We start from the raw sequence: 14,750 nt of genomic DNA, 5'->3' as shown, positions 1-14,750 counted from the left end.
AAAGCTTCGAGTAATTTAATCCAACTCATTATACTACTCCCTTTGGATAAGATCACACATGTTAGATATATAATTTGTGCAAGAAGCTAGTGAATACAAGTTGTGAGCTGTTATTACAATGGGACTCAGCATATTACAAGAGTAAATGCTTGCACAACCTTTTAACAGTCATAGAGATGATGTAGCAAACAATGATCTCAGATTTGAAGTGCGTCAGCAATTGATCCTGCCAAGCTGATAACTTCAAAAGGAGCTTTATTAGCTATGGCTTTCACCGTGACGGGACATGAATCTGTGATCCAAAAGTATGTGAATGCCTTCTCTGAGCCTGAACTCGAAAAGGGTATTGGGAACAGTCAGAAAACTAGGTAATAGAAAAGGAGAGAGCTAAAGACAGAAATACAAGAAGTTAGTTACCATCATTCTTGTGCAAAAATTGCTCCCATGAACGCTTTGGAAAAACTCCGTGGGTCACGTATGCACTGACCTTTGCTGCACCATGAGCTGCCAAAACTTTCTGGTGAACCAAGGGTCAAACAAATAAAGCATTAGGGGCGCCAGAAATACTACCAAAGGAGAAAAAAACAATGCGCTCATTTAGTTATTTAAGATTTGAACTCCAATATTTTAAACAACTAAGAATGAGTTAAACTGGACTAGCTGATCCCAAAAAACAGTCATGAGGTTGTTGTCACATCACAAGGGGATCCCGAGAACCTAAAAGCACGCACGCGCACACACACACTCTGCCCCCCCCCCCCCCCCTTCTGGTCGGACAAGTTGGGAGCTTCAAGATTGCCTTGTCCAATTAGTGATGCTTGTCATATACTCTACCCTTAAACAATTAGTCCCATAACTGTTGAGGAATATTTGCCAATATGTCTATTTTAAGACGTTGCAGCTGAAAATCGCAAGTCTACACATCTTGGAGAAACAAATGGTTGGTTTAACTTCACATGCTGAGAAGGAAAAATCAACCCAAAAATGAAGTTGGTACAGGAAACATGGGATGCTAGCTAAATAAACAGAAATTAGCATGTACAGAGAATTTGAACAAACAAAAACATATCCCCTGCTGCTAAACAAAATCAGGCAACAAGGGACAAGAAAAAATCACAAAATTTACTCACTGAACATAATAACACCTCTTCAAGCATTTATTTGTAAATATAAAATAAGGGAAGGAAGAACCAGAGTTCTCTACGACTGCTTCAATAACCCTAGAACTAAAGCAGATAGACACCGGATGAACAGAAAATTTAAATCATCGGTAGGTTCAAGTGATGCAAATTTGAGGACTCAGACACAATAATCAGAACAATTGTACATTCAAGAGACAGGATTACCTGACATTCAATTAGGGTACCTCCAGATTGGACCAAGTCATCAACAATGACCACATGACAACCGGCAGGATTACCCTCTTTAAGCCTGACTATTCTCTTATCATCCTCCCGGACTTTAGTGCAAATTACCTAAGAGAAGAAAACCTGCTAAGTTCGAGATGATATAAGTAGCAGAGAGAAACAAAAGAAAAGGAATTTCTATTATTTACTAACAGCAGGATAGTGACCCAATTGCTTGTAGAACCGCTTCCAAGCTCCATCATCAGGAAAGGCTATCACTATCTGGAATATAAAGATTGTTAGGACGTGACTACTTATTGGACAAATTTTCATATTTAATATGGTATATCCTCATCTTGAAAAAACGAGGATAAATGTGTTTAGCAGGAAATCTGTCCACCTTCTCAGAGTCTGGGAGTTGCTGGAGTCGTTGCTTCAACAGTGGGATTCCCGTCTCAAACAGAGGCAGAACGTGGTCTCCAAAATAAAACCTCTCCTGCAGAAACATAGACACATGAACATAAACATCCCGAGAAGCATTTGAGCTAAGAACACATTAAGAGGTTAGTTGGTCTTGTCAGCCTAACTTTGGAAGTATCGGGAAGCATTGAAAAGCAAACTAGCTGAAAGACATTATCTCTTGCAAAGGTCAATTAAAGAATCGGAGATACAAGTACCCTAAGCAAGCATGTGTACACAGAGCACAGATGACCTAAATTACATGAAAGAAGTGAAGTTAACCTGCAATGCATGGATGTCATAGATGACTACGCTGGTTGGACCACCTCTTGAGATTGGAATGTTTGATAGTATTCTAGCCATAGTGAATGCAGTAGCCACATCTCCTTCCTCTTCCATCCGTTCAAAGGATCCCGTTGGAAAGAATGGCAATACAAGCGTAAAAGACGCGACAAACAGCCTCGGAAGAGCAAAAATCACAGAAAGCTGTTCAAAGATGACTGCTGGTGAGCTGAAAGATGCCAGAAAAGCAACATGCTGCCCACGGATATTCTGTGCATTGTTTATGAAGAGATTTGGAAAACCATCGTCGAAACTCCTGGAACATGCACAAATATTTGTTAGCTAAATTTGTCCTAAAAAGAATCAATAAAAAACTATTTTACAAGTATGAACATTGTTTGTAGGTCCATCAGTAAACAAGGTAGATTAGTTCTTAAGCATACGCATTGCCAATTGATAGTATCTTTGTTTGGTCTCAGTAACTAAGTAGAGGCAGGAATTGAATTCTTAAACTAACTTTGTAAACAATAAACAACTACCTTTCCCTCCTTAAACATACGCACAAACTACACCTATGTTAGCAAACATTGGCCAATTTCAACCTCAAATAAAAGAGTTTCAAGGTAGATTGACGGCTATTGTTAAAATAGACTAACAATGCCAGATTCTCTTAAATAAAATGAGACGTAAATAGAGCTGAACAGATATAGAGGATTCATATAGCCTAACAACAACATACCCAATATAATACCACAAGTGAAGTGTCGGGATGATAGAATTTGTTTCCGATAGACTAATTGCAAGAATAATATGACAACGAAATAGCAATTTTGGTTCCATTTAATAGAAATGAAACGAAACCATAGAAAAAAGGAGATTTTTTTGGTACCTCCAGTTAATGGAATGTAGGTGAATGCAGTCAGAATCAGAAGCTATTTTGCGAGCAAGACCCTCCATTTCAATACAGTAGTAGAGAAGCACTTGCTTCTTCGTTAACGTGCTCTTTTCCATCCACAAAGTTACACTCAAAACGCCGGCAAAATTCTCACAGTCAGAGGCACTGTCTGCTGTTTATTTAAAATAATAAAAATAATGTCTTTTTGGCGTGGATTACGGTGTCCTCGTGTTTTACTAGCTAAATTTTCTAATGCTTACACAATCTTTCTTTATTGGGCGTGTTTCGTACGAAACAAAATACTTTCTTTTTTTGACGATTTGACTAATTTTGAAAATTAAATGGAATTTGATTAATTTAAATACATATAAATAGTTATACGTTATAATTTTTTTCATTTATATATATAGATATTTTGGTCAAAAGTTTTAGTCTAGTCCTATCAAATCACGAATTGGATTGGACTGGCCCAACAGACCTAACCTTTGTTGACTACTGATTTGGCAAATCTCAATAATTTTGATCATAAATTTTAAATTTGTATTACAAAACAACTTAATATCTATATCAATAATTGTCAAGAATTCAATAACGTTCTCTTTTTAGAATCTAGAAATTATAAACTCAAAAATTAACTTCTACTTCTGAAGATGTTGGAGGAACGTTGAGGTGAAGAGATAACCATCAATGTGTAATGCAAATCTTTATTCCTACTAGAAAAGTCATTTCTTAAAAGATGTTTAAAAGAATTCTTTCTTATCAAACACGCACTACATCTTTTTCTTTTATAATGAAACAAAGCGACTTCTTATGCACAATTTTCACGCTAATTCAATCAGTCAAATAGCCATTGACTAACTTGTAAAGGAAATTACTTCATAATATTTTTATAATTCTTTTAATTAATAATTAACCTACTAAAACTTTCTTACTTTAATTCATCATATTTGAAATTGACAATATTCTGTGACATAGATTGAACTCATCTTTTTATTATATCCGCAAATTTTACTTTCTCCTATTGGAATATGATTCTTGCTAATAATATATATATATATATATATATATATATATATATATATATATACATCTATCAAAAAGCATAATACCTTTTCTTGTAAAAAAACACAAAGAAGATTAGAAAATCATATTTCCTTTATCCTTTTACCTAATTATTATGTATAGAAACAATTTAAGTTATGTATGAAATTTTAAAATTATTATATTATCGTTACTTGTTATAATGATTAATCCATCGTATCTTCAAAATTATAAAAAAAAATATCTAATATGTTTTAATGAAACTCATCTATAGATATTTTTGAAATGACCTGAATGTACTAAAAAATATTAACATAAATAATATATACAAATTAAAGAGAAGCATCCACCAAAAGCTATTTGGTAGGGCTTCTAAAATCTTGCAGGATTTGAAGTGTGACAAGTGATGGTGGATATTTTTCTTTTTTAATTTCAAACATGTTTTCCATTATGCCTCGTAATTCCCATAGTTTCACCAAACACTCATGTACCTAATATATACCACCAATATATATATATATATATATATATATATATATATATATGATATATTCTATATGTGTATATTATATCGAATAAACGAAAGAGGCAACGAGGCCTCAAGTCCAAAAGGCCCATACGAGATAAAAATGGAAAGCCCAGCGGCCCATATCCACAGTGAGTCCATATATGATGTTCTCCTATTAGCAATGACGGTGAAATAAAAAGACCAAACTGAGAAGGCTTCCCTTGGTGAGATTTGCACGAATAAAGGTTACTGTTTTAAATTTTGGCCCATTAAAGGAAATTTTGCATAAATAGCCTCACCATTACATAATGAGAAGAGTGAAATATTTACTCTTTGTTCAATTGTTCGCTAAAACTTGGTATTATTTGATATAGCCAAAAGTTTAGCCGGATGAACAAATGTTGCATATGTTAGCTTAATTATTCACAAGTTTGCTGGGTAGCACAACTTGATACTATCTTCATTTTACTTATCTTTTCAAACTGTTAACAAGTTTTACTGCGTAGTCAAATCTTACATGTATTGTTCAATTGTTCACAAGTTTTGACGGGTAGCTAAAAGTTGGTGGCTGAGACTATCTTGATTCCACTTATCTTATTTAAGTATTCACAAGTTTTGCCACAAAATTTCCTCTTGAATTGAGTGTCCAATAGATAAAAAAATCGACACATAAATTAATTAAAACAAGAAGGGGATCTGTTCTCTCTTCAAAGTAATTTCATTTTGTTTCAAAATAACCGGTGGTTCATATAATCAAGCAAACATTAATAAAAGGGTATTTTACTTAAATTCTATAGTGAAAAAATCCAATTATAATTTATTCTGACTTTTTAAATAATTATCCGAATTTTCTCTTTTTTTTTCTAGATTTCTGATACGAATGACGCTGATACATCGCGATTTGATACATTTTGTGTTTGGTTTGTATCGACTAGCAATGTATCATGAAAATGACTTATGTATCAAATCGCGATGTATCAGCATCATTCCTATGTATCAGAAGATGGATTTTTGAAATTTTTACAAATGATAGGGAATAATTGAAAATATAAAAATATAAAGTGTGTAATTTGATAATTTTTTCTTAATAAAAATCTTCCAATTTTACCTTTATTTAAATAAAGAGAGTTTTAGATAATCAAAAAACTACTTAAGAACTAATCTTTTGGACAATAACCATTCGTACTCTTATTTAAAGTCCATCTATATACTCCAAACATTTCTTTATAGTTTGAACTAGTCAAACATAACATGAATAGACTGATGTCCCCTTTGACAACAAATAGTATTTGCCCAACTGCGCGCCAGAAGTAATTATCATATCGTTGAGTAAAAGTACAACATCTATGTAAATATGTAATGTGGCACAACTCTCATAATTACGTATGCTGCTAACTTGCCAAGTTGAACTTTATAGTTTTTGTGACATCTCATATATTAAATTTGATGTCCCTTGTGGGACTCTCCCATGTCGACCTAAGATTTTTTCATCAAATTTTTAAAATCTCTCTCCCCTCTTTTCTGCATCGATTGTTGAAATATTTCTATATATTCCGATAAGGGTATATCATTTTCTGTTTTAGGAGAAAATAATCGTACATGGAAGGAGAGCTATCATTACAAGTGGATAACAAGTTCATTATAAAGATGGCATATGGTATTTAATTTCCAAAAATGAATCATGGAAAACAAAAGGTCATGGTCGTTGCAAGTACCATATCACAACGATTATGGAAATTGACTTTTTTGTTTCGATGATTTCTATCTTAGGGACATTGATATACAATTAAATAATAAAAATATGCGTTCTCTAGCGACTTAAACTTTTAAATGAGATGGTCATGGCCACACAATCTACTACCTATGCATAACATTACTTTAGAGTTGATTTCTCATATGATTACTCAATTGATACTTTTTTTCATTTTAATAAAATAATTGATAGTTAACAAATATCAAAAATCATAATTCATAAGTTTCAAAAGATATTACTTTTTTTTAAAAAAAATAAAAATACAATTGTCCAATTAAACATCACCATATAATAAATTGAAACGAAGGGAGTAATTGTTAATCTCTTCAAGCCCTTTCTCACCTTCTTTGATACAATAATGTAAAGTTTTGAAAATTAATACGTTACCACAAATACAGCCAGTTTTTAATTATGGTTGATATTTTGGATAATAATCATTCACCTCTTATTTAAAGTCAATCTATATACTCCAATCATTTCCTTTTTGAACTAGTCCAGCTCGTCCCTTTGACAAAATGGATTTCCTTAGCATATCAAACGGTACTTTAATTATAATTTGTCGGTCCTAATTCAAATGTCTTGATTATTTTTTTTCTTTGATTGGTCTAAAAAAATTATATTTTTTTGTATTTAGTAAGTTTTCTAATTTTAACATTCTACCTGACAAGTTTAACATCACAAGAATTTAAAAGGCTACACACATTTAAGACTACAAAAATATTTTTTTTAATTTTTTTTTTTTGCACTCATTAAATTAAAACACTTATTAAATTAAGACAGAAAGAATATGATGCTAGTTGCCAAATTGAACTGTGTAGCTTTTGTGACATCTAATAAAATTGATGTCCCAGGAGGACTTTCTCCCTGTCGACCTTGTATAGGGAAAGAAGAAAAGTTTTATCCATAATTTGCACAAATTATTGGATTTTGTGTGTGAATGGGATTTGAATTAGTCATGACCTTTGAGTTGGGTATGTATAAAAAGTAAAATATTTCTACACTAGCTTAAAGAGGTGGGAAGCAGGCAAACATTTACACCATCGTCAAATTAGAATTATATTCGATGAAATAATCTAACTGATTGATTAATACTATAGGTTGACTTCACTTAGTTTTTACATGCATCTATTTTTTATATTTTGACACTCTTCAATAAAATTTCTAGCTTCGCTGCATCGCACACACTTGATAAAGTTGATAATCAAGATGGCCTACCATTTTAACTTCCAAAAATGGATCATGGAAAACAGTATTGCATGGTCGGTTCTACCATATCACAACCATAATGGAAAATAGACTTGGATATTTGAAAAAAAAATATTTATACAAAGATATCCTCAAAAACGACATTTAAAGAAACAAGTGTATAAGTCTAGTACCAATGAATCATCTTCATGAACTAACGAACATTAAAAGCAAGTGCATGACGAATCTTGTATGGAGGGTTCAATTGTTTAATTGACAGTCACAATTTAATACTATGTAATTTATTCTATTTATTTAGTTGAATTGTTCACATTATTTTTATTGGACGGGCAAATCTTCTTGCATGTATTCAATTGCTCACTAATTTTGCCAGATGCCAAACGATCACAACTTGATACTATCTTCATGATACCTATCATATTAAATTATTATGATATCTATCTTATTAAATTATAGAAAATTTTTGTATATAGTCACTTAAAAATATTTTAATTATGCTTCATAGCTATAGTTTGCTAATTATAATTCGTAGCTATAATTATAGCAGTGTTTGTATAATTCGCGCAATATTTGTATACGTTTGTATAATTCGCTATTTTTATATAGTCTTTGTATATTTTACTATACAATTCATGCCCAACGTTTGTATAATTCGCTATACAATTTGTAGTATTTGTATATTTCACTATACAATTCGATTCGCGTATAATGTTTGTATAAATTGAGCAAATTATACAAAACTCAATTGTATTCGCGCACAACATTTATATAATTGCGCTAATTATACAAAACTCAAATTGTAATTACAACTAGATGTTTGTCGCAAGCCGTAATTAATTTAAACTATAACTATGTTAGCTAACTAACTAGTATATGTTTGCTTATCCGTATAATTTTTCCTTAAAATTATCCACAAATCTTGATGGGTATATAAGTTTTTGGATGGTTGAAATTTAATACTATCTTCATTCTATATATCTTGTTAAATTGTTTAAAAGTTTCGATGAATAGGCTAAATTTGATATATTATGTTTTATTCTACTATAATTCTCTTCTACCAAATTTGGCGGACGGGCGAAATCTGATATTATCTTCATCCTACTTCTCTTGTTATAATTGTTGATCACACTTTTTTGACGGATGAAAAATCTTGCTCGTGTTGTTTCAAGTAATATGTTCATAATTTTATTTATGGTCGTCATGCATATGCTAACAAGTGGATAACTCACTTTAAACATGGCCTACCAATTTAACTCCCAAAATGGACGTTGAAACATGTGTTGTTCAATTATTCACAATTTTTTTCTAATCGGGCTAAACTTGATATCATTTGTTGGATGTGCGAATGAAATTCCACATTAGTAGCGGAAAAGAGAAAATGACCTACGTATACTTATAAGGCACAGTTGGATACTCGGTGTGAGGTCTTGTAGGGAAAATCGTGAGAGTTAACGTTTGGTGTTTTCACTCCATATTTAGAATATTCTCGGACCATTTTAGCCCTACAATACTATCTTCATTCTACCTGTTAAATTGTTTACAATTTTTTCCATGCTCATACATGCATGGAATTATTTCAAGTGGATATATAACTCATTATATTATTATAAAGATGGCCTACTAATTTAACTTCCAAAATGGACATGGAAAACAGTATAGCATGCATGGTATTGGTCGGTTCTACCATATCACAACCATAATGGAAATAGACTTTCTTTTTTGTGAGTTCAAAACTATGAATATCACCACAATCGTGTCCACAACTTATTATTATTATTATAAAAAAAATGGTCACACACACATAAATTTCCTCAAAAAAAGACATTTAAAGAAACAAGTGTACAAGTCTAGTAGCAATGCATCATGTTAATGAACTAACGAACATTAAATGCAAGTGTATGACAATATAGAAGAATACAAAAAAGAAAGATCTAGTCAACTGAGTTTCTTTTAAATTCTAGTAGCATTCTATATGTTTGTTTCCCTTTCCTCTTTAATATATCCAGTTGTTCACACACTTCTATTTGGGAGATTCACCACGTAAAATTTATGAGTTCTGATAAATTATTTATATGTATATTAAGTTGTATTTTAAACATAAATATATGATTTGAATTAAAGTTATTGACTTTTGTTGAATAAATTGAAGAAGCTCTAGCTCCATTCATATCAGCTGAATTCAATAATTTTTATTTAGCCCTTATATATGTTTTAAGAAATTCGCAAAAGATGTATAATTTACAATTTGAATCTAGTTATAAGAACTTTAGGTCGTTGTCTTTAAAGTTTATATTTTTAATTTGCCTTTTATACATATGATTGCTTATTATTTAATTATACGGCTTGTTTTTAAGTGGAGTGATCTTTAATTTTTGTCTTTTAGATAAGATAATCTTTAATTTTGCTCTTAGCAATTAAATTTATTCTTAACAGGACATATAAGTTCTGTAAAAAGTGTGGCGCCTCCTCTGGAAAAGCTATTTACCTTGAGAGAAAAAAAATTAAAGTCCAGCACCAAAATAGACGCAAAAATGCAAATAACATTATTTATCGTAGTTTCTAGGTTTGTACGTAGGAGCCAAAAACGAGTATTGCAGTAATTGGGCTCTTTGGACCAACACGGTTCTTTAATTTTACTCTCTATTTTAAATGCATCCAATATATATATATAGTCAATATCACTTTAATGATACAAATGGACCTACGTATTTTGTCCTTTTCCCTTTTTTAACTCTTGTAATATATCCACTCGTGAATAATGAATGATAATAAGGTAAAGCAAAGTTGTAGATAAAATATGAATGATTTTACAATCATTTGAACTACAATAAATTTTCAGATAAATTCAAACATATCGTTGTGATGGGAAGTCATATATCACAAAAATAAAAAATAAAATAGACCAAAAGCACATATTTAATTAACTGAAAATTTGATATGCTAAGTCATATATAATAAGAATCAAAATTAAAATTTAATTATAATTAAAAGACCAAAATATTATTTTCTAACTTCCCCTCGAACTAATTAACTAACGAGGAAATGAGATGACTTGCCACTTACAAATTAAATATACACATTTTTTTTAAAATTCAGATATTTTATAAGTAGAAATAAAGATCTCTCGTAAAAATGATTCAAAATAAAAAATAATAATTTTAAATGGTCTAAAATTCCGTTATAACCTTTAGTTTTTGTTTGATTGAGCTATATATCGCTCAGTCCATTCAATTTTACTTGAAAGGAAATTGCAGCAACTTCATCCTACGAAAAATGCAGCTACTAAGATTTCAAAACGTTATTATAGTCTCACCAATAATTCTTTTCTCTTAAACCTAATTAAATTTGTGGTATAATTCGATTTTTCTTCTTTCGATCTATTTGATTTGATAGCTTCCGTTTTTGCATAGACAGAGAATTATTATAACATTTTTTTTATTACTAAAACGACAATTAATTTGAGAGGGAGGAAGTAACTAATACATTGACATAAATTTACTCTTGCCATGATACACCAACTATGAAATATCATGACAAACGTATGAGTATTATTCAAATTCAAACCTTGTCATAACATTTTTGTTGTAATAATTAACCACACACTTTATTAACTTCTCATGTATTATCACAAAAATGAACTAAAAAATTAATGCGTCACAATATTTGGGCATGTTACCGAATTGCATAAAACGTATATTATAACATTAATGTTCCTATAGTTTTATTACTACTGCAGATATATGCATGTTATGGAAATCATTAGAAATAAATAGAAAATGAGTATGGTGTGGACAGACTATTCAAACTTTCTTAGAATACATACAAATCTTATGCAAAGATAAAAAAAAATCAAACATCCAAAACAAATGATTGAAATCTCACCAAACCTTTAACAGGAATTGCATTATCCTAACTACTTTATTAATCAAGAATATATCCAAGCTAAGTTACATGTCGCCCCCCACCCCCACCCCACCAACCCCAATGTCCCAATCCACATCCTAAAATTTGAACTTAACAAGTTTGGGCGCGTTCCAAATTCTACCCCAATTCATTTGATCTGTTAAATTTGAAATAAGTTATTTGTACTCATTTAATGCGTATTTTCAGAATAATTAAGACCTTAAATACATCGATCAATTAGTTTATAAAATATATAGGTTGTGTATACATATACTATAACATACTATATATATGTTATGTATATTTCGACCATATTAATAAACTAGTTGACTGGATGATATATATCCCGTAACTTTCCATTTTTTTTTAATGCATATACATATTCTAAATTAAAGTTATTAAATTGGAATAAATCCATACATATACTATATATCTGCCCCTGCCCTAAATTTGAAGTGTGCAAGTCACACAATCTAATTCAAGATTAATTATATACAGTAACATGAAGTTCAAGTTTCTGTCTGACAAAATTACCCAAGTTGGACAATACAATCGTCTTGGAAACTTGCAAATCCATCAGTCTCAAAATATTTTAATTAAATGCACCTTAAGATCTCAACAAACACATTGTTCTCTTTAATGGTGGCCTAATTAAATACGAAGATGAATTTTAGGGGCGGATGCAAGTGCGTATTTTATGAATTCATCTAAATTTAATAGATTTAATTCAAATTTTATATATATCTTAAATTAACCATTAAATAAGTATTTTCTCCGTCCTAAAATAAATGTCATTTTAAAAATAAAATTATTGACTGCTTTTCGGCATTTGTTAGCATATAAAGATATTTTAGAGGGGAGGTATTGGATCAGATAGGAGGTTTTTGGTTTAATATTTTCTATTTTAGGACTTAAGAAAATCAAGTGTCACGTCATTTAAAAGTTGATGTATTCAGAGTATATAATTACATTTTTGGTTTCCGTGATTTTTTAAAGTGAAACAACAAAATACAAGTAATTTTTTTTTTTGTAAAAAGAAAAAAATGACTTTATTCACTGTTTTTTCAATATATAGTTTAATGACCTCGTCATAAAATAATAAACTCAATAAATCATGGAGAATTTTCGCATATAGCCACTCAAAAATATCTTAATTATGCTTCATAGTTATAGTTTGTTAATTACAATTCGTAGCTATAGTTATAGCAATATTTGTATAATTTGCGCAACATTTGTATACGCTTATATAATTCGCTATACAATTCACAGTTTTTGTATAACGTTTGTATATTTCACTGTACAATTTATGCACAACGTTTGTATAATTTTCTATACAATTTGTACTGTTTGTATATTTCGCTATACAATTCGATTCGCCTACAACATTTGTATAAATTGCTCGAATTATACAAAACTCAACTGTATAATCGCGCGAATTATAGAAAATTCAAATTGTAATTACAACTAAATGTTTACCGCGAGTCATAACTAATTCAAACTATAGTTATGCTGGCTAATTAACTAGTATATATTTGCTTATCCGCGTAATTTTCTCATAAATCAAATAGATTGTGATAGAATTTTAAACTCGAACCTAATTGACCATCAACTTGTAATTGTACGAAGGACTCAAAATTGACTCTCAATCTTGATACAAGATCCAAAAGAAAGGCATGAAATTTCCACAAGGAATGCTGGAATTTCTACAAGGAATGCCCCCTCTCATCATCCTGTAGCGCTACAATGATTTTCGAGGGTCGAAACTCTCTATCCCTCTGATCAAAACATCTTTGTAGTGTCTCTCTTACATGCCTCATTATATAGGAAATCTTAAAATGACTGTATTTATTATATTCCATCCATATTTTGATATCTACTATAAAAAGAGAATTTTCTTTAGATAATCACATTTCTGCTACGCAGCGCGGGGAATGGCCTAGAATTAAAAGTTCGAGGCCATTGAAGCTTGCGTCATGATACAGAAGATGTTGATTGAATTATAGATGTAAATATATTCTATTCGTAGATTATTCCTTACTGAAGCTGCAGTCACATGCATGGTGATAACTATATACTTATCATGATACACTGGCAGATATCGTTCAATATTCACAATTAAAACACACTTCCATTAATTCAATGCATCCAACTAAAAATTAAAGGGGGAAAAAAACTATTTTTTTTACATATTTTTGTTTACAATTTAATTAATTAATTAATACAGCAGTAACAAAGTCAACGATGGGGTAGTTCATGGTTGTAGTTTAACTGCATGGCGTGTTAATAGACGTGTCATCTTTAAGTAGAAAAAAAAGAAAGAAGGAAAAGTTCAAAATGGTCAAACAATTGACATTAGATCATAGATTATCTAACTGTATTGATCACGAAAGTCTCTTAATTAATTGTTTTTCTTCTGATATGGGCATTGATGATGGTCTTTTCTATTTATGGTTTATCTGGACATTGGTAATTGTAGGCCCCCAAAAAGAGTATACTGTTGCACACACTTCAATAAACGACCTATTCATGTATAATTTTTATGCAAAGAAAAGTCAAACAAGAAAGGTGGAAACGGAAAAAGGATATGTTATTTGATGTTTACCTCATATCACATGCGTTTAAGTTACATACATAATTAATTAATCATCTCATCAACACCTTGTCATGCTTGGATCCACTCTTTTCTTTTTATTTGAGGTTTTACTGATTAATTCAGAGCTTGACATTCAAGAACATGAGTATATATACAGCCTCATCACATAATCTTATCTTTAGAGGCATCATACCGGATTCAACAGACTCGAATTATATTTTTTACATTCCAAAAATTAACTCAAAGAGAGACAACTGTCCAAATCTCAACCCTTGTCATTTTTTTATGAAATGTATTTCCACCGCACAACAGTCCGGTTTTCTGAGAGCCAAATCGGATCCACTTCTAGTACCATAGTTAGTTAATACTAATTCTCATTTAACAAATTATTATAAACTAATATTATTTAGTGTAAAAAAAAAAAAATCAAGCGTGATTTAGGGTAGACAAAAGTGGGAAGTTCTGTTTTCCAAAAAGAAGCAAAAGGCCCTCTAAAATAATACTATTTTCAAACAAAAACAGAAACTAGGTAGACGGTCACCAACACTCTAACCTACCAAATGTTGCTAACCAAAATCACCTAGGTATAGAAAAACCAATTATTTTTTTCTTAAAACAAAAAAATTCTCACAAAATATTATTAAAAAAAAAACACGAAAGAACAAAGAAAGTAACAAATATTTTAATTTGGGCGGCAATTAAATGCAAACGTTCCATTTCCACTTCTATTCTTTCCACTATAAATTCCCTATTCCTCTGTTCCA

At 30.8% G+C, this 14,750-nt stretch overlaps 1 protein-coding gene across 1 annotated transcript; it reads right to left on the bottom strand.

Annotated features, from left to right (window-relative positions):
• Positions 1 to 41: 41 nt before the first annotated feature.
• On the bottom strand, positions 42 to 3,241 carry LOC129891110 (ribose-phosphate pyrophosphokinase 4). The gene is made up of 7 exons (XM_055966365.1): positions 2,977 to 3,241; positions 2,088 to 2,403; positions 1,747 to 1,842; positions 1,560 to 1,628; positions 1,347 to 1,475; positions 418 to 517; positions 42 to 328 (listed from the first exon to the last, which is right to left on the bottom strand). Exons 1-7 carry the CDS (start codon positions 3,096 to 3,098, stop codon positions 198 to 200), a joined length of 963 nt encoding a protein of 320 aa, XP_055822340.1. The 5' UTR covers positions 3,099 to 3,241; the 3' UTR covers positions 42 to 197.
• Between the last annotated feature and the right edge of the window lie 11,509 nt (positions 3,242 to 14,750).

The sequence above is a fragment of the Solanum dulcamara genome, chromosome 6 (genome assembly GCF_947179165.1).
Source record: "Solanum dulcamara chromosome 6, daSolDulc1.2, whole genome shotgun sequence".
NCBI lineage: Eukaryota > Viridiplantae > Streptophyta > Magnoliopsida > Solanales > Solanaceae > Solanum > Solanum dulcamara.
This window is presented reverse-complemented; position numbering and strand designations above follow the sequence as displayed.